This window comes from Lagopus leucura, unplaced genomic scaffold, assembly GCF_019238085.1.
Source record: "Lagopus leucura isolate 7727_CA_CO unplaced genomic scaffold, USGS_WTPT01 Super-Scaffold_739, whole genome shotgun sequence".
NCBI classification, from domain to species: Eukaryota; Metazoa; Chordata; class Aves; order Galliformes; family Phasianidae; genus Lagopus; species Lagopus leucura.
The window spans coordinates 9,965,049-9,990,533 of NW_024962255.1; the positions used below are offsets into that span (position 1 = coordinate 9,965,049).

General features: G+C 37.6%; 1 protein-coding gene across 5 annotated transcripts in view; it reads right to left on the reverse strand.

Annotated features, from left to right (window-relative positions):
• Positions 1 to 3,854: 3,854 nt before the first annotated feature.
• HERC4 (HECT and RLD domain containing E3 ubiquitin protein ligase 4) overlaps positions 3,855 to 25,485 on the reverse strand; it is a 39,335-nt gene continuing 17,704 nt past the window's right edge. For 4 of the 5 annotated variants that reach the window (XM_042862871.1, XM_042862872.1, XM_042862869.1 and 1 more), the window contains exons 8-26: positions 23,504 to 23,634; positions 22,304 to 22,464; positions 21,835 to 21,911; positions 19,524 to 19,648; positions 18,937 to 18,996; positions 18,305 to 18,416; positions 17,777 to 17,966; positions 17,014 to 17,186; positions 15,543 to 15,659; positions 13,327 to 13,350; positions 12,745 to 12,843; positions 11,873 to 12,040; positions 11,606 to 11,749; positions 10,657 to 10,823; positions 9,456 to 9,522; positions 9,133 to 9,215; positions 6,810 to 6,993; positions 6,118 to 6,220; positions 3,855 to 5,275 (exon numbers count right to left, since the gene is read on the reverse strand). In XM_042862871.1, the coding sequence (XP_042718805.1) occupies positions 5,067 to 5,275; positions 6,118 to 6,220; positions 6,810 to 6,993; positions 9,133 to 9,215; positions 9,456 to 9,522; positions 10,657 to 10,823; positions 11,606 to 11,749; positions 11,873 to 12,040; positions 12,745 to 12,843; positions 13,327 to 13,350; positions 15,543 to 15,659; positions 17,014 to 17,186; positions 17,777 to 17,966; positions 18,305 to 18,416; positions 18,937 to 18,996; positions 19,524 to 19,648; positions 21,835 to 21,911; positions 22,304 to 22,464; positions 23,504 to 23,634 (2,394 nt within the window). In that variant the 3' untranslated portion in view covers positions 3,855 to 5,066. The remainder of the gene's footprint in view (positions 5,276 to 6,117; positions 6,221 to 6,809; positions 6,994 to 9,132; positions 9,216 to 9,455; positions 9,523 to 10,656; positions 10,824 to 11,605; positions 11,750 to 11,872; positions 12,041 to 12,744; positions 12,844 to 13,326; positions 13,351 to 15,542; positions 15,660 to 17,013; positions 17,187 to 17,776; positions 17,967 to 18,304; positions 18,417 to 18,936; positions 18,997 to 19,523; positions 19,649 to 21,834; positions 21,912 to 22,303; positions 22,465 to 23,503; positions 23,635 to 25,485) is intronic. The other variant, XM_042862873.1, reaches the window with a different exon arrangement.

Sequence of the window (25,485 nt, forward strand, 5' to 3'; positions counted from 1 at the left end):
GCACGGAGTAGCGACAAACTGCCCTTAAGCCACAGATATTCCTGAAAGCCGCAACTAAAGAGCTCTGAAACGACACACAGCCATCTCTCGCTGCTGTTTTATCCCGTCTCTACTACTCCTAACACCTGGAGGCTACAAGCACAAACTGCGGCCAAAGGAAAGCGGCTCTGCCACACTTCATGGGCGGCTGAGGAAGAGCCCCCGAGTCACCCACAACAGCGCTCCGCTCCCCACTTACCGCATCCGCAGCGGCCCCGGGACCGGGCGGGACGGACCGCCCAGCGCCGCGAGCCGAGAAGCGGCCCCAAGAACCGCCCCCAGCACGCCCAGCTATGCTGCGTTTAAATACAGGCTCCTGAAAGGGAGGCATCCAGGGCAGCCCAGGGACACGAGGCTGCCTAACGGGAGGCTTCTCGCCAGCAAAGTGTTCGAAGGCTCCCGCGAGTAGCGGCAGCCCCTTCCCGCTCCTCCCTCGGGCCGCACCCCTCGCCCTCTCCCTGTACCTACCGCCAGCTGAAGCCCCGCACCTCGCTGCGCGCTGCAACATCCGTACCTGCCGGCGGCACCCCAGGCTCGCTGAGCCGCAGCGTGCAGCTCCCAGAGTACTCGAGCACTGGTTAGGAAGCGCACATAGGTAACCTCTATGCGGAATTAAGGCACAAACAAATGAGTTTCAGCCCTACCGTCTGGCTAATTGTTTCTGTAGCAGGCTGGGGTTTAGTACAGCCCACCACCTCTGCTCCAACAGCAAGGCTGGGCTATCTGCTCAAGGGGGAAGGAAACTCACTTCCAGCCTTTGGAGTCAAATCCTTCTGGCTCACACTGCATTTTCTCCTCACTGGAAGTCCCACATACCCACGCACACTGTGAGTACCCGCAGAGAGCAGCTCTGCCCGCAGGCTGGCCCCACCACAAGTCTGGCAGAGAACAACAGTACTCCAATACTGCACACACCCAACTACACCAAACGTTATCGGCCCTATGGCTCACATCCCTGACAAGGTACAGAGCCTTCATTTTCTTTCTTAATACTCCTGAAACTGGTGAAAAAAAATAACAACAACAGCAAAAAAATTAAAAAGCTTTTAAAACCAGCTTACATTCCTGACACCAACAACACACTATTCTGCAGATTTGCAGAAGACCCATACAGTATCTCAAAGCTGAAAGACAGGCCATATACAGCAATTATGGCTGCTGGTGTTACTTTAACAATCTGTAAGAGTGTATGTAGTCCAGTAAAACACGGGTGGATTTCTTGGAGGCTCCAGTGTGTAGCGTTACAGGACACTGTTACCCAGTCAATCTGGTTTCAGATCGTTAGAGGTCTAGGGAAGGTTCTTAAAGCTTATTTCTTCAAACCCGACTAACACTGAACTGAACAGCACATTCAAAGACAAGATAGCAGCCTCATGATTAGTTCAGCCCACTCCAGACTGAGCCACCAACTGAGAAACACCCACTGGTAAGCAGTAGAGACCATCTCTTGTTAGGAGACACAAATATTTTGTTCTTCCACCAACAAACAAGCAATGACAGCTCTGCAGTACATAGTGGTTGCACAAGGAGAAAGCCAGAGCCATCCATGTGGTGCCCACCATATACTACTTCAGCATGATAAAAACTGTGTTATTACAGGAAAGCTTTCACTCTGTATTCATCCTAACTGCAGAAGATGATATGCCTTTAAATAATGAGTTTTGTTTTACAGCTGTTTGTATCTGATGGTACCACACTGCATTCACTCCTGGATAAACAAAGTTTACCACAACGCAGAGCAGTGCAATGAACTGGAATCCTTCATAGGAGCATAAAAAACCCTTTAGTGGAATTCTGCACCTTGGTGTTCTACATTAGTAACAATGTTAGCAATAGCAACTACTACGAAGTGCTTAACTGGAGCTCAGTTTTAATAGTTGCACTGTCTCAGAGCAACAGCCCTTCGATTTTCCCCTGGAAAACAATGCACAAGTTTCTGCGATACAGGCAAATAAAAGTCCATGTAGTTCTGCCACACAGCTGCAATCTGCAGTTCTGTGCCTGCGACAGGTGCAGTAAATCCACTGCTATGACAAAAACAAACCTTCCTTCAGTAAACATAATGGAGATGCATACAGCTAACCATTCTCCAACAGTAATTACGAATGCTCATCAGAATACTAAGCCTGTTATCAAAACTGCTTTAGAAATTTTTAATTATTGTAAAACATTCCCACTGGAGCCCAAAACACTACTTTCCCCCAGTTGTTCACACAATCCTTTTGAAAGCCTACAGGTTTTCCCTGATTAATGAGAAATGTGAGAAGGAGGAAAGCGCCTTTCTTCCATAACATCGTGGCAATTTTACCTAAGCAGGAAGTTGATTTTTTTTTTTCTTCCTCACATGACGCACAGCATTCAATACTGTATGGAAAATGCCACTTGATCCAAGTAGGAGAGAAAACACTTCAGCCACCTCCTTTTGTTAACCAGAGGAAACAAGTAAGCATTTAGCTTTGGCTTGAGTCCTCCACACAGCTGTTATGACCATTAGCAGACCTAAGGACAAGGTAAGGACCAACACCTGTGTGACAGAAGTAACATAATGACTAGTCACTGTTCTAGTACTGCATAAAAGTCTTTTACCTTGCGTAATGTTTGGTAACAGAGCACCTGTTTCACTGCACTGAATGAGCTAACACCTGCACCATAGTCAGGAGCGTTTAGCAGCTATTATCCTGTTCTGTAGAATCCAACTCCATTTCTTGCAGAGGTGGACACAATCAAGGCTGAAAGTGCAAAAATGTTTCAGGTTAGTGCAGTCTCAAGGAACATGATTCTCATCCTGCTCTGTCAGTGGGCTTCCTTCCATGTGAAATTTAGCCAATCATTCAATCCCACGAGGCTTATCAATTCTACTGAAGTTCTAAGAGAGCACATCTGCCTTTCTGATACTGCAGAAATATGTACTACTCATCATAGTGATTTTAGTAAACGTTAACTACAATGCCAAGATGCAGGACATCTAAAATTTCCTAGCACATCCTCAGTTGAGCAAGTGGCCAATAATGTTAATAAATGAACGTTCAATAATTGGATTGAATTCTGTCTCCAACTATCTCATCTACAGAATAAGGCTGTTGCTTATCTCTCAGATTAGTAAGATAAAGAATTCAATACAGCAGAATGACCTTTAGGGAAATAAAAAGCAAATAGTGCTGGATTTACATGATATGCATTAGAATCAGATCTGCACAACTGAACAGAAAAATAATGCACATGTCAACTGGGTACACTGAGTGAAGGAAGGGTCCCATGGACATCAGGGATATAAACAGCATTTACTCATGTAATGATAAACAGGGGAAAATGAGACAGCTTGATGTTTGTCACTTCCTAATTTCCAAGTACTTGCCTTCACAAGTTTGGTGCTCTATAATCTCAGAAGTTTTAATATTACCTGGTAAAATGAAGGCATAATGTACTTTTTTTTTTCCTCCTTTCTCCCACACAAAATAAGCTTAAGCTGCTGCAGCATTGGTCAGATTCTCATATCTCACAACAGGGAGAACTTGCCAGCCAAGTAACACATGTTGGAAAAGATGAGATATAAAGGCTGCACGTAAAGAAATTATTAAAGGTTACATTGCATGAGAATGCTTTAAGAACAGTTATGGAAAGAATGCTCTTACCTGCACTGACTGCTTTGTATATCTACATCTAATGACAAGTTCAACCATTTATCCTAATGAATCAATTTCTCTACTTTTAAAGTGAGAATCTGGCACTCTTGATTTACTGCACAGATGTTACCTTTTCATTGAATGCATCATTGATGCATGATGCAAGCATCCATACACATCAGTCAACAAAGGTTTTCATTCAAGACTTTTATTATAGCTTGAATTTTTTTTGTCACTGCATTTAAAAATCTAAAAAAAATAAATATTTGTTTCACAGCTGCAAGTCACATCATATGCATTAACACCACAAAATCTGGAATTTAACCAGAGAAGGAAAGTCAACTCCAAAAGTGTCCAGCTAAGCACAGTTGTCTCATGGTATTTATACTAAAAATAAAATCTTAAGAAAAGGGGAAAAGGGTGTTAAAGAGTTATTTCAAATGCATTTATCTGGAAAAAAGTGAAAATTGTATTAGAAACCATAAACTACACTTTCAGCATTTAAAAATAAATGTTTAACCTCTTGACAGCAACAACTGTCGGGAGCATCTTTTTCTTTTAAGCTGCATTCTTGACACATGGCTGCAGAGGTTCCCAGTGATAAATTAACCTCCTTTATAATTGTGTCCACTTACACAATCAGTCCTTAAAAATAAAGCAATGTTTTAAGTCAGCTCGTCCATCCATGTATTAAAAATGCCATTGTATGCAGGTTTTTGATGCGTTTTCATTGTTGGCTTTTTTTTTTTTTAATCAGCATTAAAGTGACTGCTTCATGGAACTTGTTGGATTGTACACTGTGAAGATGAATGTCTTTCAAACAATAGTTTTCATTATTAAGGTTCTTAAAACAAACCAGAAAAATATATCTTCAGAAATCAGAGTAGTCACTCTTTTTGTTAAAAGCCATAAAATAAGCTCATATTTAATTACAAGCAATAGAAACCATACTGCTATTGGAACATAATTATTTTATCACAAAAATTTATTATTTACAAAATGAAAAGTAACCAAGTGAATTTATCAGGGAAAGACTTAAATATTCTTACTAACTGATTTGAAAAACTTAAGCAAGTCTCTCATGCACTCACACGCCAAATTGTCTGCATAAGATGAAGTGTTAATTCATGTTAGTGAAACTTGACTCCCACTCACAATACTCTCATTTTATTGCAAGATGAGAAAATCAACATGGTTTTGTACAAGAGTTATTAAGACAGTTCCTCATTTTTGTCCCCCCTTTTTTTTTTGGCTCCAATGAATAACCATACCACTTAACATTTTGCAAATAATCAATTATATTATCATCTCCATCATTTAATCCACTGAATTTACCACCACAAAAAAGACACAAGAAGTTAGTTTAATGATCCCACTTTACACAGATCTCTCTCATTTCTGAAGTTATACTAAACTGAAACCTTCATAGTGATCTATAGCCTGGATCAGCTTAGATTTTAGCGTTTCTTTATCTGTGTATTTTGGAAGATCAAGAAGATTAAAGCAAGTGTGAGCTACCGGAAGATAACCTTCTCCACCTCCTGTTGGCTGGATGACTAGTTTAAGACACTTCATTCCAAGGATTGGAATACGATCACTGCCTGTCAGAAACACTGCCAAGAAAAAAAACAAAAACAAAAACAAAGTCCTGAAAGTGGTTTAAGATAAAACACTGTGTATTCCACATAGGCTGTTCTAGTCCTTATTTACATTTCTCAATTATTCCAGCTGTACTCAGCTTTTCATGCTGAAATCGTTCAAATAAACTTGAAAACAAGAGATGTCTTAGCCTGATCTCCTTCCTGCAAAGTGAAGCCTCCACCATAACCTAACATGTTGTACACAAAGGAAAACTTTTCATTTTCACATATGAAACAATCTTGTGCCCTTGAGGGGACATAACAAGTGCCCTTGATAGTCAAGATCAGAATTGGTAACTTAAAATTCATTAGCTGTACCTTTAGTGTACTTCTGAGCACCCTGGATTAGTTTGTTCAGTATGACAGTGATTCTCAACATCAGCTCATTCACAAGAAGTTTCCCTTGTCTTAACCTGTGTACTTTCCCTCACATCAGTATCTTTAGGTACTGACAATCAGTTATAACTTCGCTATTCCACCTATTTACAATGAGAAAAACTAGAGAATGTGAACCTGGTGTCAAATCACAGGGAAAAAATTTGATCAGCAGACAGATGCCATCAGTAGCTCACACTGTTGGGCAATTATTTTAAATGCTGCTTTGGCCTATGTCATCTTATAAACCTCCATTACCCAAAACTTTTCAGGACAGCTCCAGGAAAGTCATAGACAAGCTTATAACCAATTGCTTCTACTCTGATTATTTTTCCCCTCCATATGGAGTTAATCACACTGTTACTGTTCTTATTGCCAGAACCTGAAATCAGTGATCCTGTTCAGTTAGAAGGTTTTGCAAAGTATTGTTGAATACTTACACAAAAACTGTTTTTTCTTCTCCAAAGGCAACTGATGAAAAACCTCCCAGAATATTTTAATTGTAGGATGGTCTGCCCAGTATTCTCCTTTGTATTCCGTATTCTAAAATGAGCAAGAAATTCAGTTACTTCTCAGTATGATAATGCCACAATAAAGCATAAAGAATTGTGACAAGGGATACTGCACTGAAAGTGACACACCGCCATTTCCTTGGATCAAATTTCTGCAGCTCTTCAGACTTCAAATATATGGACAAACAGATCTATCTCAAAGCAGTCTCAATTCCAGAGAAGTTGTAACAATAGCTCACAGTGAGTTTCAGTAAGCAGGAGTATCTACTTATATCAGCAGTATGCATTTTATTCATTTTTCCCTTTCTAACTTAAATTTACGACTGCCTTTAGGTTCTGTGCAATTTTTCTTCCTCTTTGATCCCCCCAACTCTGATTTCCTTCAGAAATTAGATGAGAACACTTTAAAAAGGAAAATGAATAGTATCTTAATGCCTTTGTTCACTGACAACTTAAAACGAGAAGATTCTCAGTTATGCAGTCTATCCAGTAAAGGCTGGCCCTGACATACCACATGCTAACAGAGCTTAAAATGATACTTTGAGATTACTCTTGCACCTTGAAATTTAAAAAAAAATATGTGAAACAAAGAGCCAACTATGTTGTTTGTTTGTTTTTACCTTCTCCAGTTCTTTCCAATCATAATTTGTGTTCCCAATTACCATTGACTGCAACTCGCTGGGCTGGAAGAGCTGAAGAACTTTACCTCCACATACTTTGTGGAAGCCTTCATGGAATGCACTGAATAAGGAAGCTACTGATTTATTGAAGATGTAATCCACATATGCATCTACAAAATCTTGCCTGCACAAAGAAAAAATAATTACGTTGAGAGGAGAGGAAAACAAAAGCATGTGTCACTCTTCTATTTTCATAGAACAGCCATTTCAGTACAGAAAACTTCATGGGAAGTTGAGCAAAAAGGATCTTAGGCTACTATGTTCTGTGCTCCACGTTAGAGCCACAGAGAAGATGACCTGAATGAAAACAGCACATAAATGTACATTTTTGTCCAACAGGGAGCCTGTAATGTACAAGACAAAACCAAGAATGTTTTCGTTACTGATTTCAGACATCACTGCATGCCTCACAGTGAACTGGACTGAATGGCAACACACTCAAAGGCTTGGAGTTGTACATAGTGTTCTGAAGCCAACTTAGTGCCAAAATTTGTGTATTTTGGCTTTGCTCTGTTTTTATTATAAAGCGTTACCATATGTGCACTGAAGATGAAAATAAATTTCAAGCAGACATTTGAGTCCTACACACTAAAAAAAAAAAAAAAAAGAATCAGGAAAAAGAAGTTAGGATGCTGAGAAACACACTGTCTTATCCATGCTTCAGTACAAGGAGTTCTCTCCTCTTACTGCAAACACCATCTTCAACAGAAGCTAGTAGTTAAAATCTCCTGATACAATATTGATTATAATTTCATTTATTTATTAAAGGATCCCAGTTAATGCTGTTAGCTCCTGCATTGGCACAGTGACTCCACTTATTTGAATAACATCACTAATCCTTTAAGGAAAGATCGAAGCATTTTGAAGATACACTATTAAGTTGTAGAACATATCTTCCCTAATTTAGGCACACTGTGGAATATTAACAGTGGACAGAAAACTGACAGTAGTAAACTGATTAACATAATTATACTCTGCAATAGCATTTTTCAAACTGAATTTAAAAAGTCATAGAATATTTGGGCCCTGAGAAAAAAGATTTCTTCAGACAACCATAGCATTACATTCCATGGACACTCTAAACCTTTTCTCATATTTCAACTCTAATCTCACTGTCACTTTGTGACAGGAAAAAAACACACCTGCAGAACTTAGAAAATATCATGTTTAAGATGAAGCACCATAAATCCTCAACTATCAGCCAAAGATTAAAGAGAGAAAAGCTGACCAGTGTAAGAAGTGACTGCAAGCATCATAGATGCTTAGTGTGCTTGTTTGCTTTTCCCTTCAGTTGAAGCTGCTCAGTCTTGCCACTACACTTGGAGCTCTGAACCAATGTTTTTCTCTCCCAGTAATGAGAAGTCAGGAGGATGAAAGCACTCACCGCACAGAGTTTGTGATAGCTTCAATCTTCTCTCATTGCTTTTTCATCTACAAGGGACTTAGCTACTCAGAAAACACTGCCCCAAAACACACCCGAAGGTTCTTTTTCTCCCTTCCTATGACATACAGCCTAGGTATGTTTTGTTCTCACACAGTATGCCCTTTCCATTTGGTTCTCCCTTCACTCAAGGAGAAGTGAAAGCTCATAGAAGACACAAAGATTAAAACACTGATGAAAATACATGAAGAGAATGACCAACAAGGGACAGGAAAGTGATAATATTCCGCAGAAATATTAGTACCACAGAATACCAGAAATATTCTATCTATCCTCCAAGAGCAGAAGGGGAACACAGGGTGGGAGAAGCGGCTTTTATAAGACAGAATTAACAGAATCCAGGAAAGAAGGATAGAACCACACCCCACATACTCATTAAACAGTGACACTAAAAATGACAGACTAATGTATCTGTTCTACAAAGCGAATACTTCCCTGAAATGGTATTTCACATACCAAGAGTTGTCACGTAACAGCATCTAAGTTGATGTTTTCACTGTGACTCAGTAACTTTCTGCAGAACCATTTCTGGCCTTCTGAAGTGAAGATAGTGTATTCATATGGGCACTAAAGAGTTTCAAAATACTTCTGAGGCCAAAGTGAAAAAGATATTGCTTACTGAGCCACCTTAGACGTCAAGTCCCTAACTACAACAGTTATTAACTGTTCTTTATAATACACATTAAAACAGCTTGGAAAAACAGCAGTAGCTTCACCTCCCATCACTAGCATAGCAACTTGGCAAAGGATCTCTATAGCAGCCCAGTTATGCTCCCAAAACAGACAGCAACATCGAACTACACTGTGATCCATAACACTCACCTATTTTGTTTGACTACAGGAATGTCAGCACCATTAGGAACAAGTTCTTTAATTTCTGTTGTACCAAAATTTTCCACAGTGATCTATTTAAAACAAAAATAGTATTAATTTTATTTTCTGTGTAGAGGACTTCTTCCCACCCCTTCGCTAACAGTATAGTGAGTGGCAGACAGATCTTAGAATGTTAAGCACAGAATGCTACAATTCATGACCATCAGCAGCCAATGCTTCTGCTCAAACAATCCATCAGATGAAACTGTAATACACAGTACAAGCTTTACCAGTAGAACAAATCAAAGCTTCCAACATAATGAGAAACTTACAGTAAAATTAAGACAAAACGCCTCTTCTATGTCATCCTCTGGATAGTCCAGTAATTGCTGCATTCCCCTGAAAAACAAATTACGAAGTACTTGTACCAGTGAGAGGAGAACAAAAAAGTTCTACTATTATATACTGACTTGCAGGGCAGCGCTAGGAAATTCAAGCAAATCACATTTGTATAACCAAGATGTTATAATCACAATATAATTGCGTATAATCAATAGATATCAAGATGTTATAATTGCAATATAATCAAAAGAGTAAGGCAAAGCAGACAATGATCACAAAAAGAGAATAAGTAGAAGAGCTTACCCTTGGGTTGAGCTCACCAGAAGATACCAAAAGAGGGGATCTCCAGAAGAGATCCTTCCCCTCTGGTAGCCAGCTCTTAAATAGGTCCAGGAGGGAGCCAGGCTCCACCCCTTCCGGCAGCACAGGTGAATTGCCTTCAGCTGTGCTCCTCTGGCTGACTCAAGGCTCACCTCAGGTGATCAATCAGAGGTTCAGGCCGTGACTCAGCAGTTCCCATACACACATTGCTTTCAAAAGCATAGAATGCAAAGCTTTAAATAAACAATGGTTTGGTTTTCCTATTACTTGTACTGTTGTTTCTTTTTATTCTCTCAGGAGTTAAGAGAAGACTCATACCCCAGTGTCTAGCTTCAGTGCAGGGAAGGAATTCCAAGACAGAGGTGCTAAGTCCTAATTAATCACTGATGGTGTTTCCCATTATTACGTTCAATTCCTCCTAGACCTATGAAAACCTTTTGCATTCACAACGCTGAAGCAATCCAACACCAACTCCACCACACCACCTGAAAACCCTACCTGTTCAAGTGCAGTTATTTAGCATGCAGTTGCCTCTGAAATAAGTGAAAATGTCTCCTCCTCAGACTAGGCAAAATATACAGAACTAAAATTATGTTCACACTTGTATTATAAAATTAATAGCAGAATCTCAAAACTTTCAACTTCCAAAGATTCTTGTAGGACAATACAGCACAGGAGAGATGAATATCAAAACCAAACACTTAGAGAAGCAGCTGCTTAACAATAGCACACATCTGAAATGGCATGATAGCTACAAGTTACTCTAAGATGTTTATCCTGTGTGAATAGCATGCACTTTCTTTAAACCTTCAAAGGGAAGTGTTGAACTCAAAACTAATTCCTAATCTCACTCATTTTTTTCTTGCTTACCTGCCAACATCTGGCATCAACTCTTTTAAATCGTCCAGGGATGGCTTCTTATTCAACAGCTTTTTATACAAAGCCAAAGGGAAGTGAAGGTCTACAATAGTAAAATTATATATTGCTAGCCCACAGACAACACCAATCAAATGAAACAAGTCACTGTCTTCAAAGGTCTAAGAACAGAAAACAGACAAAATATTTTAAAACAAGTTATTTTAATCATTTATAGTCCAGAAAAGAGGTATGGATATTAAAAAAAAAACAACTGAGATGCAACATGTTTTGTATTCTAAGTGATGCATGCTGCTGAAGCTACCATCTAAAGATTCCATTTTTGTTGGTGACTTACTATGACAGTACTCAGTCCTTAAATACATTTTAATTTAAATTAATGGGGAAGGAGAGGTGAGGAGCTTACTGTTAACTTCCTTGGACTAAACAGTTAAGGCTTGGAACACAACTGTGAAAACATTAATATCCAGATATAAGTGACATTAGCGAGTGCTAACTGGAGTTAGTTAGCATGTTCCTCTGAAAGAGGACTAAAAAGTCAACAATTAAAACTTCCTAGCAAGTACAAACAGGTGACTACCAAAAAGCAGGCCCATAAATGTGAATGAACGCAGAAAAGGAAGGTTTGACATGCCGCATCAATTTTCTCTACCATCCTGATTCTGCTTTTGGAGTCAGCTGGCACATGTTCCTACCAAAGTCACCTCAACCACAGACAAATGGTGAGGAGTAAAGCAAGGAATCAGGTTGGAAAAAAGAAAAAAAAAAATAAAAGAAAAGAAAGGAACGCTTTGATCTAGCAATGGCAAAAATTACACTTTTTCAAGATTTCTTCCTTCAGCTTCTCCTCTCAAAATAAAACTACCACAAATTCCTATGTCCATACATAATTAACAAAATACTTAAACTGAAAGAAAATTAATGACTGTTGATCGCACCCTACCTTATCAGAGAACCAGATCAGCCTGGACTCTTCATAATACCTGAACATTCCGTATTTGGGATCTAGCAACTCCCTCATTATGAGCAGAAAAAATTCTTTGCGAACACCCCCAACATCAACAGCTTCTTCCCCTACAAAAATAACCTGAAACACATTTCAATTAGCGCAGAATTAAAAATGGAACATGAAACAATGTTTGTCCAAAATATATTCTTAATTACTAGCACGTCAGTGAAAGACACTCAGATCAGTATGTACTGGCAGTACCTTCAATGGCTTCTTGTAGTCTACACTCTTTGTTTTCCTTAGGACTTCCACAGCATCTCCTACAATATTGTCTCTCCTCACCATTAATATCAGGCATGGGTTAACAGATTCAAATACTGGCAGAAAAAGAGAAGACAAATTCTGCCTGTGAGCTTGATCAACAGCCATCTAGGAGGGAGAAAAAAAAAAGTACAATGTCACTGTCAGTAGGTAGCGTAAGATTCCTATAAACACTAAACACCCATCACTCTCATCTGAAACAGTTCAGAAGACATCAGTGTGATTACCTATTATGAGGGCTTTCTTCCTATTGCTTTAACCTCAGACAATATTCTCCCTTGACTTATTAGTCTCATCAACACTAATACATTTAGGAATGACACAGAATACAGCTTCTGACATTCCAGGTAAAATATTTTGGACAAGAAAAGGAAGCAAATAGGAAAAAATATATAGCACCTCCCTCCTTCCAGTAAAACAAAAAATGCATTTCATTTAACAGGCAAATGAAGCCTAAGATGTTTAATATAAATCTGGCATGAAAGAGCTTTTAAAAAGTTATTTTAATTTTTGCTTGGTTTTGTCTGTACCTTATTACTATGGGCTAACATGTGAAAGAATACATCCAGTTAATGAAAGGGGAAAAGTTCAATGGATGTTTATATAATTACTAATTTTATGTCAGTGAGATTCCTACCAGCTTCAGTCATATACATACTTAGAGGAAAACAACAGATCCCTTACTTTCATGAAGAGGATCGAGTTGGCAGAGTGGGGAACAAATGCAAACAAAGAAGAAAAAAGGGACACCAACCCTCCAAAGCCTCCAACTAAACCCAAAATAAATTACATCTTTAAAAACTGACTCATACCTGCATCTGCATGACTGCATCTGTTTGCAGAAGAGTTGTCTTTGCCTGGGCATCAAAAACAAATGGGTACGTGCAAATGGTAACAGGCATGTCTGTTAACTAGAATGAGAAGAACCATGTCATCATTCTGTTTATTGAAGAAAACCCACAACAGCAGTTAAAAAAGCAATTACATTTATATTCATTTAATACATCTCTTTTACTGAAAAGAGAAATAAACCTTTACTCATTGTCAACGGAGGACCTGAAGTATCTCAGAAAAAGTTAAGTAGATGTTCAATAGTTCAGTATCTCAGCCAAGAGAAGACCCACCCCCACTTTACACGTTTTAATTTCACTCCTTTTAAGTTCACTCCTTTTGTTACAGCCAGTAGATATCACCAAACAACTCTTTGTTTTCAAACTCCGCTCTGAATTTGCAACAGAAAGAATTACATACTTCTGCCCCATAAAAACCTTTTCAGTTTACAATCCAAACAAGTTAAAGCTTTACTCCTAATGGAACACATCCTACAATCCTTGGCACTCCTGTTTGTGATTTCCTTACATTCCAAAAAGAAACCAGATTGCAACCCATCTTACCTCAGTTAATCCATGGTTGACATCCTATGACAGCATTTGCACAAAGGCAGCAATAATTAAGATGAAAAAGCAGCATTAGTGTCTGCATTCATTATTCATCTCTGATGTAGAATTATTTAGCTATAGCTTCCCCCCAAAAAGAATGTTTACTGAAAAACTGATAAGCATTGTAAACATTTTAATTAAATCTACCAAATACAACTATGCCTTTCAACACCCTGTATGTGTTTTTAAAAGGGAGCATTAGAACCTTTTAAATGATTACTTCCACACATTAATCAATGACATTTGCTTTCACATATATTTTCATTCTGAAGTGATTACAGCATGCCACATTAAATTCAAAACATTTTAAATGAGTAAAAATTTAAAGATAACAAAAAAATTGGTCATTAAATTTCAAGAATTATTTAGAACTACAATACTGCATGTAAGAAAATCAACTGACTTCTGCAATTTGAAACAGGCCAATAGACATTGCTAGCACTGTTAGAGACATTCAGAACTAGTTAGGTAACTCTGCTAAGGAACCAAGTCATGCACCTGGTGGATAAATAAATAAATGTGAAATGTGATTATACACAAGTCTCTGAAGTGCAGCATGTAGACACCTACAGCACAGACAAAGTGATGGCCAAAATATCATCTCTGTAAAATGTGCTCCCCTCGTATCCCTAATTCCCAAAAGAAACACTTTTAGCAGTCCATTTCTCACAGGAAGATTTATGCAATGCTTACTCCTGTTGCTGTATTTATTCCTAAAACACTTTTTCCCTCAACTCCTTTAAGGATGCTATTCAGTAACTTCAACATTGCCCAATTTCTCTTTTGTTGAAAGCACAGCATTTTTTTTTTTTCCTCTTAAGTTCTTGAAGAAGTCTTATATTTTTGTCTGTTACTTTCCTTTCCACACTTTACTCAAGGAACTGAGCAAACAGCTTTGTCTCAAGATACAACAATAAAAAAATGACAGTGGCAAAAGAAATTCTGATTCATTACTAGTGGTTCAACAGGCAAGTAGGGCTTCTTATTGTAAAGATACTGCTCAAATCTTGTGATTTGACTGACAAATGCAGCTTTAAACTTTAAAATAAATCCATTTTCCAGCTCTCATTTTCCTGCATCTCAGAATTCTTTTCTCTGATCATGACAAATACAATTCCAGTTTCTTTAGATCTATTTAGATAGCTGTGAAAGTCACCATCTTTCTAATTCTCTGTACCCTTCACCACCATACTCTTCTCTTATTCCAAATATACAATCTGCCTCTACTTCCAAGACCTTGCAGTATTTACCTACACCTTCTGTATCTCATTTAATATATTACCTCTGTCAGAAACCAACACTAGCCTACATCAAGCACGAGTTATTTTTCTGAAAAGCCTGGCTGACACAAAGTTCTGCGATGGCTACAATATCAACTTATTTCCTTACACTCCACAATTTTCCTGCTGTTGCTATTTTACTTTGCAGTTTTATATTCTTTAGTAGACAAGCTATCACTTGCTTTGTATTCATCCAATACAAAGCAAAAGTAGGCCTCCCCTTTCCAGGACCTTCTACATACCACAGCAGAAGAAATACATTCATGTAGATGGAACAAGTTGATTAACATTCTCCATTCTTTCAAAACTGAAGTCAAAGAACTGTTTGACAAAATCTTATCCAAGTGATTGTTTCTGCCCATTTACTCCCACTCTTCTATTTACAGATCCAAGAAATAATTATTTCACTTCTTATCACTACACAGCAATAAACAGAAAATTATATTCGTCGTCTGTTACCTGTAACTCCCTACTCTGTTTCCTGACTTAGTTTTACAGAACACTTTCAGCTTTCTTTAAGTCTTGATTATTCTGACCAAACGTAGCTCACACAGTACCTCAGGTTACTTGAGATGCTGACCTACCAAGAGTTATCACTTCCCTAACTTTTTTGATACGGCAAACCTTACTAGACAGCTTTTTGAGTCACCTTTTAGCTAATGCATTAAAATGTTCAACGTTGTCAGTCCTAAGAAAGATGTGTTTCTTGCAGGGTATCAATTTAACACTTCCTTAACTAGTACCTGACGTAAGTTGAGTCATTCATTATCAGGGTCTGTCACCGTACTTGTATGAAAACAAATCGTCCATATTTAGAGAATCTACAGGCTTCCATAAAAAGACAAAACCAGGTGGAAAAGGAAGATAAAATTAAAGCAAAATAAGCCTTACCATTCCAAATACCTGCTGCTGGACCCAGTTGACATAGTCATTTCTGATATCTATCAAATCTTGTATTTCATGAATATAAAATCTGTCATACTGGATAACTTGTCCTCTTTCATTTACCTGAAGAAATTAAAGTTTATCACTTTGCATCATCTTTTTAAAAAGGATTCTTTCTTCTTTATTTTTCAAGCATTTGTTATGCCAGCTACAGATACCCAGCCACTAAAAAGTTCTAGAAAAACAACAATGCCTACAAACAAACAAAAACAGCAGCAAAGATAAGGAAACATGGATTATTCACAATTCCATCCAAGGAGCAAAGAAAAGTAACTAAGCATACAATACTGCAAAAAACAGTGCTGCAATTCCGACACATCAAGAGATCACACAGAAATAGCATTTGCTTGTGCACAAGTTTAAGAGCTACAATTCAAGAATTTCGGTCTTACTAATAAATACTATTTCAGTTACCTGGGATGTGAGGAACAATTTCTATTAAAAAATGCTAAGCTCAAAAAAGTAAGAGACAGAAAGACCCTTACACAAAGCATAATTCTAACCCCCAGCCTTCCCAGGAAATGCACTAAATTTGCTTTTCAGAATGACAGGTAAGCACCATTAATTATCAAAACAGAAAGACAGGATTTCTTCCTTATAAATGGATAATCTGAGTTCCTTCTCTTAAACAACCACCAAAGAAACCCAATCCCCCTAAATAAGCCCCCCCCAAAAAAGGAAATAGTCATAAAAAACAGATAGTAAATTCATGAAATATCCTAGATATGTTTTCTTTTCATTCTCTTCCTCTTACTTTAGCCCACATCTGGTAATTGTTAAGAATTTGTCCATACACCTACCTTGCTGCCCAGCTGTTCATAACTTTATTTCTACATTGTTACTACATATTAATCAAAGTTGGGCTTCAAAAAACCAATTTGGAAGAGGCGATGAGGAGGGGGAACTTCAGCAGCAGTTACACACAACAGTTTCTCAGGCTTGTGATGTTTAGTCAGGTTACTCTGAATCATTTGGGCTATTTTTGTTCAAAGCTCAAAAATTCATTAATTTTCATGTATTAAATTAAGATACTAACACCCTGAGTAAACACATCAGAGAAGAAATATGTGCCCTGGTAAAACTGTTCAAACCTACCTCAAAATGCAACGTACTCTTACCTTCCAATTTTGACCTTATTCACTATTATTTCTAAAGAAAATTCTTTCCAACATGCCCTCACAGAAGCAATTGCTTGGGTCAGTCACATGAAAACAGATAATTCCATCCCCATGTCAGATTGGAATCCAGAATTCTAATATTTTTTAGGTCCAAAACAAACAACTACAGATTCTTCTGTAGATGTCAAGTTTAAATATTTAGAACTGTTTAGTTATTTAACTTTCAACAACTACACAGCACACAATGTTGACAAAAAACAAACAGATAAAGCAGTCGGTTTAAATTGACATAAACATACCCTGTGCAGTATTTCTAGAACTCTGAAAGCTGTGTGTAGAAAGTTTGTAAATATTCTTCTTTCAGCTGGAGGAATGCCAATTTTATACAACTTCAAGAGGTGGACCACAACATCCTTGTAGAGTTCCACTATTTTGAGGAACAACGGAGGTTCAAGTACAGACCACCAATTTTCTGTCAACAAATGACAAACATACAAATATAGTACTTTCCACTACAACATCGCATTGTTTTTTTAAATCAAAAGAGCCTTTCTTATTTGAAAATGTACTTATCAGTTCCCGAAAACTGTAAGAAGAGGTGAGCAGAGACAGAACAACATAGTACCGATGTTTTATTACACATTCAGCTCTGTACAGAGCAAGATTTAGAGAAACATCAGTCTTCCAACTTTAAAATGGTTCTGGTGTATAAACTCCATGCCCTTCTCATACACCTTCTCTGCCCACCCTATTCTGGGATTTAAAACAACGCACGGGCTATTAGCAGCTGAGCACACAACAAGCATTATTAAAATGGGGAAGCTCTGAAGAACAAAAAGAGATGCTCAACAAACTTCTGCGTGCAGAAGTTAGGATAGCTGCTTTCTTTAGTATTATGCAAATTTAACCCTTAGCTTCCTGACTGAAAAATTCAACAGAACTGTGAATAACCAGGATGTTGTTGAGACTACGTCTTCACTGATTAAATTTCTACACGTTTTTATTCCTGTATCCTTTAAGAGTAAAAAATAAATAAATAAATAAATAAATTCAATTTCTTACCAAGAACTTTTAAAGGAGCTTTTTCTAATTTCAGAATTGCTGTTCCAAATGGAATAGCTAATGTTGTGAAATTGTTTGCATCACTCATCAACGGGCACTCTGGTAGAGTGAGGTACAGCCTTAAAGCTTCAACATCTGGTAAGGAGCTGCTCAATTTTGGAATAAGATTCTTTTCCAAACTAGCTGCCACCTACAGAGCATAATAAAATTCAGTTTACTTTAATACATTCGTACATTTCAACAAAATTTCACCTAAATAAAAAGTAAACTAGAAAATAACAATCGAGGGTTTAAGTTTGAGCTACATTATAATATTTAATTTACTGTCTTGGTTCTGGATTTTAAAATACAGACGTACAGTATGTTGGTGTTACCTTCTGGCACAACACAGAACAGTTTTTATGTATCTGCAGTTTAAATATTATCGTGTAAAGAACACAATTAAATGTGTCCAAGCAAGCATAACAATAGTATTTCTAGATAGGTGTAAAGATGTTTCCAAACATAAAGAAAATATGCAGCACAAACCTGTTGTGATATATGAGCGTGGTCAGGCTGTATAAGTTTGTGAAATAGTAGTCTAGCAGCATTCATATCAACCCCTGAGAATCTAACGCTGGTTTTGTAATGATCGTCATTGCTATGGCAAGGAGAGAAAAATATAAAGACTGAATCCTGTATTCTCAGCACTTACAAGTTTTCCACCTTGATTTTTTAGCTTTGTTTACTGTGGAACTTAAGTTTTATTGATCACAGTATCAGACTTCCATCATACAACCTTCAAAGCAATAAAAAAAAAAAAAAACATTCTAACTGCCAGGCAATCATGGAAAAAAAAACACCAAGATCTAGAGCAGGCTGTACAATATATTCCTTTAAAATCATATGTGACTTGCAGCTGCTAAGTAATGAGTTTTGCTGGTTAACAGGGCAGCAGCCAGGTGGCATGCACTTCTAAGAACTGCTAGCAGACACTCTGCATTTGGGCCAGCTGATAAACTATCCGTAATAAAGGAGCTAGAAAGTTAAAGCAAAAGCATCTGAGTAATATTAAGATAAAGAAATTGAGTTAAGGTGTTATTGCTGAAACAACAGACACTAGGAAGTTGGTCACAAACTCTTCTGTTCACAGGAATAGTTGTTTAAAAGCTGAAACTTACCTCAAAGCCAAAAAGCTTCCATTCAGGCATCCAGCTGAGGAGAACGTACCATCAATTTCACTGAAAGTTTTCATATGAAAGAAGTTACATTTCTTTTTTTTCTTTTCTACAAAATAGCATTTTCTATTAAAAACTGTATTTAATCTCTAGAGTTACATTGTACATAAAATCTAATTCTGAGTTTAATCTGACGTTTAACATCATATAAAATCTTCATTTAAAGACAACGTTCAAATAATGCTAAAAACAAAGCAAGAAGTTCCAGTTCTTTTTTTTTTGCACACTCCTCTTGAAAAGTACTGAAAATAATCTTTGCATTATGCTCAAATTCCTTTACACACACTGTCATTCTTCAATGCACAACTAAATATTTAAATCTTGCATTAAGCTCAGGTGACTAAGTTGTGCCAGGTGAGACATGGACTAAAGGAGCTAAATTACCTTATGTCAACGAAAGCACAGCAAATACTCTGCACGTAATAAAAGTCAGTAATTAAAAAAACCTTTGCTATGTATGTTGAAACCCACATTCACACCCAAATCAAATAAAATTATGAAAGACAACTTTTTTCCTCAACAAAGCTTACTTAGCTATCTCTACAGGAAGCCTTCCAGATGGGAAAGTCAGCAATCTTTGAATAAATGCTTCATTCACAGTCCAGATCTGCTTCAAAAGGTCAGGATACCTGAAGTCATCTGGTGGCACCATGTTCTGAAGTTTAAAGAACACAAAGAATCAGGCACATAAAGCTGATTTCCAGGAAATCAGTCCTGTGGTTAAGCTCTCTTTCTCTTCACTGATCGACCATTTACTTACCCGAAGTATTACTGTGAAATAAGCTAACGGATAAAATTACTGTATTCTAGTAGTTCTGTACTTGCCATGAAAACAGAGTAAACTATCATAAACTAAAACTACTCAGATTAATGTGTTAATCCACACCACAGGATATCTCATGGCAAACATACAAACACTCTTAAAAGACGAACACAAAAAAAGGCTGTAGGCAAGAATGGCAGACATCTGCTTACTATCATCCACTTAGTTCACTGCCAGGCCATGAGCATACAGAAGAGGATCCATTCAAACTTTGGGTAGCTGCCCTCCCACCCCACATCCAGACTCCTCTGAGAATGAATCATGTTTCTTTGTTGAACATTACAGAACTTGCATTCTGATGTGCTGCTCATACTGAATGAACTACAGTGAGATTTCTAATAAAAAAGGGAAACAAACAAGAAAATCATTCTGAGTAGGAGAACTGGTTCAGAAAGGGGGGACAAACAGCACCAAAACTAAAATAAAACTAGTAAAAACATTTCTCCTGAGGATGCAGGCTGACAAACACAGCTGACTTGGTACAATGATGACTAGCTGTTGCCAAAAATCAGTATCCTGATCCCATCCTCCAGGATCTTGCTGATTCCCTGTCCAGCAGAAATAACATTTAGCCACATAATGAAACAACTGAGGGAACTGACCTGTCCAAAAATTAACTTGAATAAAAGATCAAGCAGGCCTGGCTGAGACCCCTTAGCTGGCAAGGGCACACAGGTCCCAGCAGTACAGTACTCATGTAACTTTGAAAGAATTCAGTGCAAATTGACAAACTAAGAAGTACTAAAAGGGATGTTTTTGCAGCACCAAATTCCATCTATTGCTAATGCTTCTTGTACAGTACAATAACTGCATTCATAGAGTCCACCTCTATTAGTCAGAATCTACTTCAGCAATTATGAAACTTGCACAGTAGAATCTTTTTTGAGAAAATAATTTTAATAGAGAAGTTTTGAGCCTTTTCTACCACACCTGCTTAACACCTGTTAAACAAACTTCTATCCCACACAGTAACAGTTATCAAAACTCAATCAGAACTGGAAAACGGGAGAAAAACTTAATTCTTCACAATCATGACAGGCTGTAGGAATAAAAGGTTACTGTAAGCCTGACCAGTACTCAGTTTTGCTTGACAAACAAACATGTTTTCTCCTAAAACCTTACTGTTTCCCTTCACTGCCTAATCAGTTGTTTTTCTGTTTGGTTTTGTTTTCCCTCCACATTTCCAACTCATGTTGCTTCATTAAATCCTAGTCAAAAATCTAAATCTAGGCTACTGTTCAGAAATATCCCCTATACAAATCCAGACATCTCTCTTCCCAAGCCACTGTCTAATAGTGCTTCCTTTCCATCATACTCCCACCTTGCCATTCCCCCCTCCAACACACACAATAGAATTTACAGAGCTCAATTCTTATTCTCTTAAAGAAAGGTACTGTTTTAACACTAGCACAAAATTATCAATACAGACAGCCACCATTTATCATTTTTAGCTCCACTTGTTTCCTCATCACTGTAGAATGCTATATTGATCACAGAGCAGAACACAGCATAGCTGCAGTCAGGACTGAGGGTGGGTGGGGAGGAAGAGCTCAAGTATTCACTCACCTTTTACTTTCTGAAAGGAAAAGGTGATTTTGAGCACTGAAACAGGTTGTTTCGGAGAAGTTATGCAGTCTCCTCCTTGGAAATATTCAAAAGCCACCTAACCTGGCTCTAGGCAACCTGCTCAGACAGGCCCTGCTTGAGCAGGGGGGTTAGATCAGAGGAACCCAGAGTTCCCTTTCAGCCTCAACTATTCTGTGATTCCATTAAAAGGAAAGAAAGGCACACATTCACCACTCAGCAAAAAGCTTGTGCCAAAATGCTTTACTGACAGCTAACACACAAACTCTATCCAAGTCTTCACTGCTAAACTGCTGCAATGTCTTGTGCTTCCACGCTATAAAATATTACAATGTAGTTCTGCATCTTCAATATCAAAATCTCCTTAAGGGCATCAGAAAAAAGTGAAGCTGAGTTTTAAATATTTTCATTCTAAAGTATATTTAATTTATTACCTGTGGATAAAAGTAGTGTGCAAAACTTTGGTCCCCACCAGAGAAAATTCTTTTCACACAATAATACTGCTCACTGTCTGCAATAACAATAAAACAAAGGCAACTGAAAAAGTGAATCTGAGAAATACTCAAGATGCTGCAATAAATACATTCAGTTGTGAAACAGTTCATTTGTTACATAACCTCAGTGTCAGTAGTTCTTCACAATGCAACCATTAAAGCCATCTTTGACAGAGGTAAGCAATAAGAGCTGTAAGCTAATGTTCTAGTGCTAACAAGGCACCTAGCCCAACACCACATTTAAGTAATTTTTGCAAGTACTTCTCTTGAAGCCCATTTCTGCAGTGAGAACAGAGCACAGTGAAAACAAACTGCAGGGAAGGAAACAATTATAGTCTGATCTCAAGATCTGCAAAACACTTACTAAGGAACGCAAGTCCAAAAAGTAAATATGCCAGGTGCTGCTTACCTGCAGGAATCAGGCACTGAGTACTGTAAGGAAGCCAGTTTCCTTTTACTGTGAAGGGACTTTTCCTATTACTGGTTGTTCCTGTACCTAATTGCCCGTTACCTCCAAGTCCAAAAGAGTAAATTCTTCCAGACGAAGGAACAAATGCAGTAGTGTGCTGCCTAAGGGAAACAGAATTCATAACAAAACTCTCAGCATCACAACACGCTTTGCACAGGCCAACCTAAGAATTTTGTTAAACAGTATCTGAAAGGACCTGTAAACACTCCACATCACTATTGGCAATGCACCATCACTGACAACATTGTCAACACGTGTTCTGGAAATGTTCAAGGAATAACGGAGATGCCAGGTTTTGCCTTGAAGCCTGCAAACAGTCTGATCCTTTGAGCATCTCTCTGGATGTTCAAAAATGTTTAGTTTGTACCAGATTGGCTGCATCCCACCCTGCCCCTGGCTGGATGGGGCTCTGAGCTCCTGATGGAGCTGTAGGTGTCCCAGTTCACTGCAGGGGAGTTGGGCCAGACAGCCTTGAATGATCCAATGATTGTACAGTTCCTCATCCCAACACTAGTTTCCTGCTCTCCTATGCACTTAGGAACAATCAGTATCGAGTTGACCAAATGAAAAAGGTCCAATTTGTTATGAGGAAAGGACTGCATAATACACTTTTTTTTTTTTTTTTAAATCCAAATAACAAAATATGCTTATCTCATCAAGAATTGCTAGAATTAAGTGTTTTGGACAAGGACATTTTCATCTGTGTTGACAGTTTTTCCCATTTCTTGGGTGCTGTCATAATATGAATACCACAGAAAGCATTATGAACTGAAGGGTAATTCAGTTTTATGGATTCGCATCATGAGATATGCTCCCAAATCTTATGCTTATCCTCACCAAAGAGCACGTACCTCCCCAGACACCCTCTTTAACAGGGAATAATTAAATGACAGCAATAAGCAAGCACATGATTATTAACATTTTCAATTCAGATAATGAGAGTTCTCAAATAATGAAACTTTCATACTGGTTCTAGTGAATGTTTTTAAAACCTCACTGCAGCATCTATCTTTCACTAGAGACTATCTTCCACAAAAGAAAGGTTAAAGAAAAAAAACACCTTGTATTAGAATTTACACAAAGTATTACACAAAAAGAGTGTTTATAGGATTCACAGTGCTTGTGCAAAACAGACCTTACCTGCCACAAGTTATTTGTGTGACAAGACTTCCCATCAGTTCAAAAACTTTCCTTGGGTTTATCTCGTGGCTGGTAGAGTTGTGTCCCAACTGACCATAGCCTCCAGCTCCAAATGTAAAAACCCCACCTTCCTAAACAAATAAATTACGTGGATTAAAATAATAATATGTCTTGGAACAAGAAAATTGTAAGAAAAAGGAGTTTAATAAATCACCTTGTCTGATAATTTTGGAACTGTGGGGAAAGGACAGAAAATAGATTTGCACAAGAGGTCCTTGAGTCACAGAAAGATCACAAGGTTATTACTATCGTGAAAATGCAGCATTGCTATCACAGCTATTACCTTATTTGTGTTAAATCTCAGCCTTGTAATTTCACATTAGTATGCAGCAGTTCTGGCATTAACTTGTGTTACTGCAGGCACTAACCCTCATCCTTTCCTCCTTTCCAGATTTCATAATGACTGTGACGGCAATATAAACTCACACTATTAAAAAGTGTAGTTTGGATTTTAAACACTGAATGAAATTTTTAAAACAATGATTAAATAGGAAGCTGCCCTCCTCGGAAAGACAATGCAGAGTGAGCAGCATGACTGAGACAGTTAACTTCATTATTTGAAAAGACAAAACAGAAATTTTCAATGCTGTTGTAAGGCAAGTCAATTTTTAGAAGTGTTTTTGATTAATTTATCACAAAATTAACCAAAAACTTAAATAAATGAATATTAAATCAGAAACATTTTCTAAAGTTATACAACTTACCTTACAACAACTTTAAAACTTTCCATTTTGACATGCTTTGAAATTGTAAAGCTGTTTCTTACTCTGCAACAGATTGGACCTCTGCTGGAAATCATCATTAAAATGGCAGCGTCCGCTAAGAAAAACCAACAGGTTCATTAACTGAATCAGAATAACAAATAGTGACAGGTTTTTCTGTATTTCAGAAGGGCTTGAGAAAAGGTCACACACATACACAGTACCATCTACAAAAGTCAAGACCCCTGGCTCTTCAAGGCCTGTCATGCAAAGGGAAATGGATTCATATAGGTAACAAACGTGTAGAATTTACAGTAAATCCAATATTTTGAGTCTATCAGCTTTAAAACAAGCCTGAAGTAAACTTCTGTACATAAAAAAGGGGAAAAAAAGTTATAATGCAAGTTATAAATTGCTGTTTTCTTTACATTCCCTATTTCCATTGCCTTGTACGATACATAAATATCAATATTAGAAATGCAAAGTTGCCACATCTTTTCCAGTCAAAAGAAGAGAATATTTTATAACACAAATTCTTTGTGAACAGTTTATTTTTCCCTTCACTTCAGAAACATCAGCTTATGTAAAGTATATAAGATATGGCCACACTTAAGCAGACCATATTCTTCAAAACTCTTCATTTGTTGCAGTGCAAAAATTGAAACACACACATACATTCTCCAAAAGTAAATACTGATCTTCTCCTTCAAAAATAAGACATTTTAAATTGTTAATTTAAAAATTCCAACACCTCTTACAACATCCTGAATACAGACTCGGAAAATAAATGCTTTGTCACTTGTCCAAATCTTCATCAGTCAGAATTTTCTACTAATGCAAGTCCAAAACATTCCGTTTATAAATCGGTACATTTTATCTAAATGCTGAAATTGAACTCAAGTATCAGAACACAGACAGAAAGGCACAGGAGTCAAGCACTTAGAAAAAGATATACACGTACTACTTTACCCACCACAAAGTAAGGCTACATATCACTTGATGCTTGAAATGCACTGCCCAACACTAAGATGAAACAAAGCTCCAGCATTACTTTTCATGTTTCTCCTTAAAGTTCCCACACTTCAAACATGAGACCCCAAATTATGTGTTTAGCCCAGTGATGCACACAGCAGCTTGGTACATCTAAGCTCTCACTTTTGATTCCTACATCTCTGCATGAACAGAATACTTTTTTTTTTTTTTTTTTTTTTTTTTTTTTAA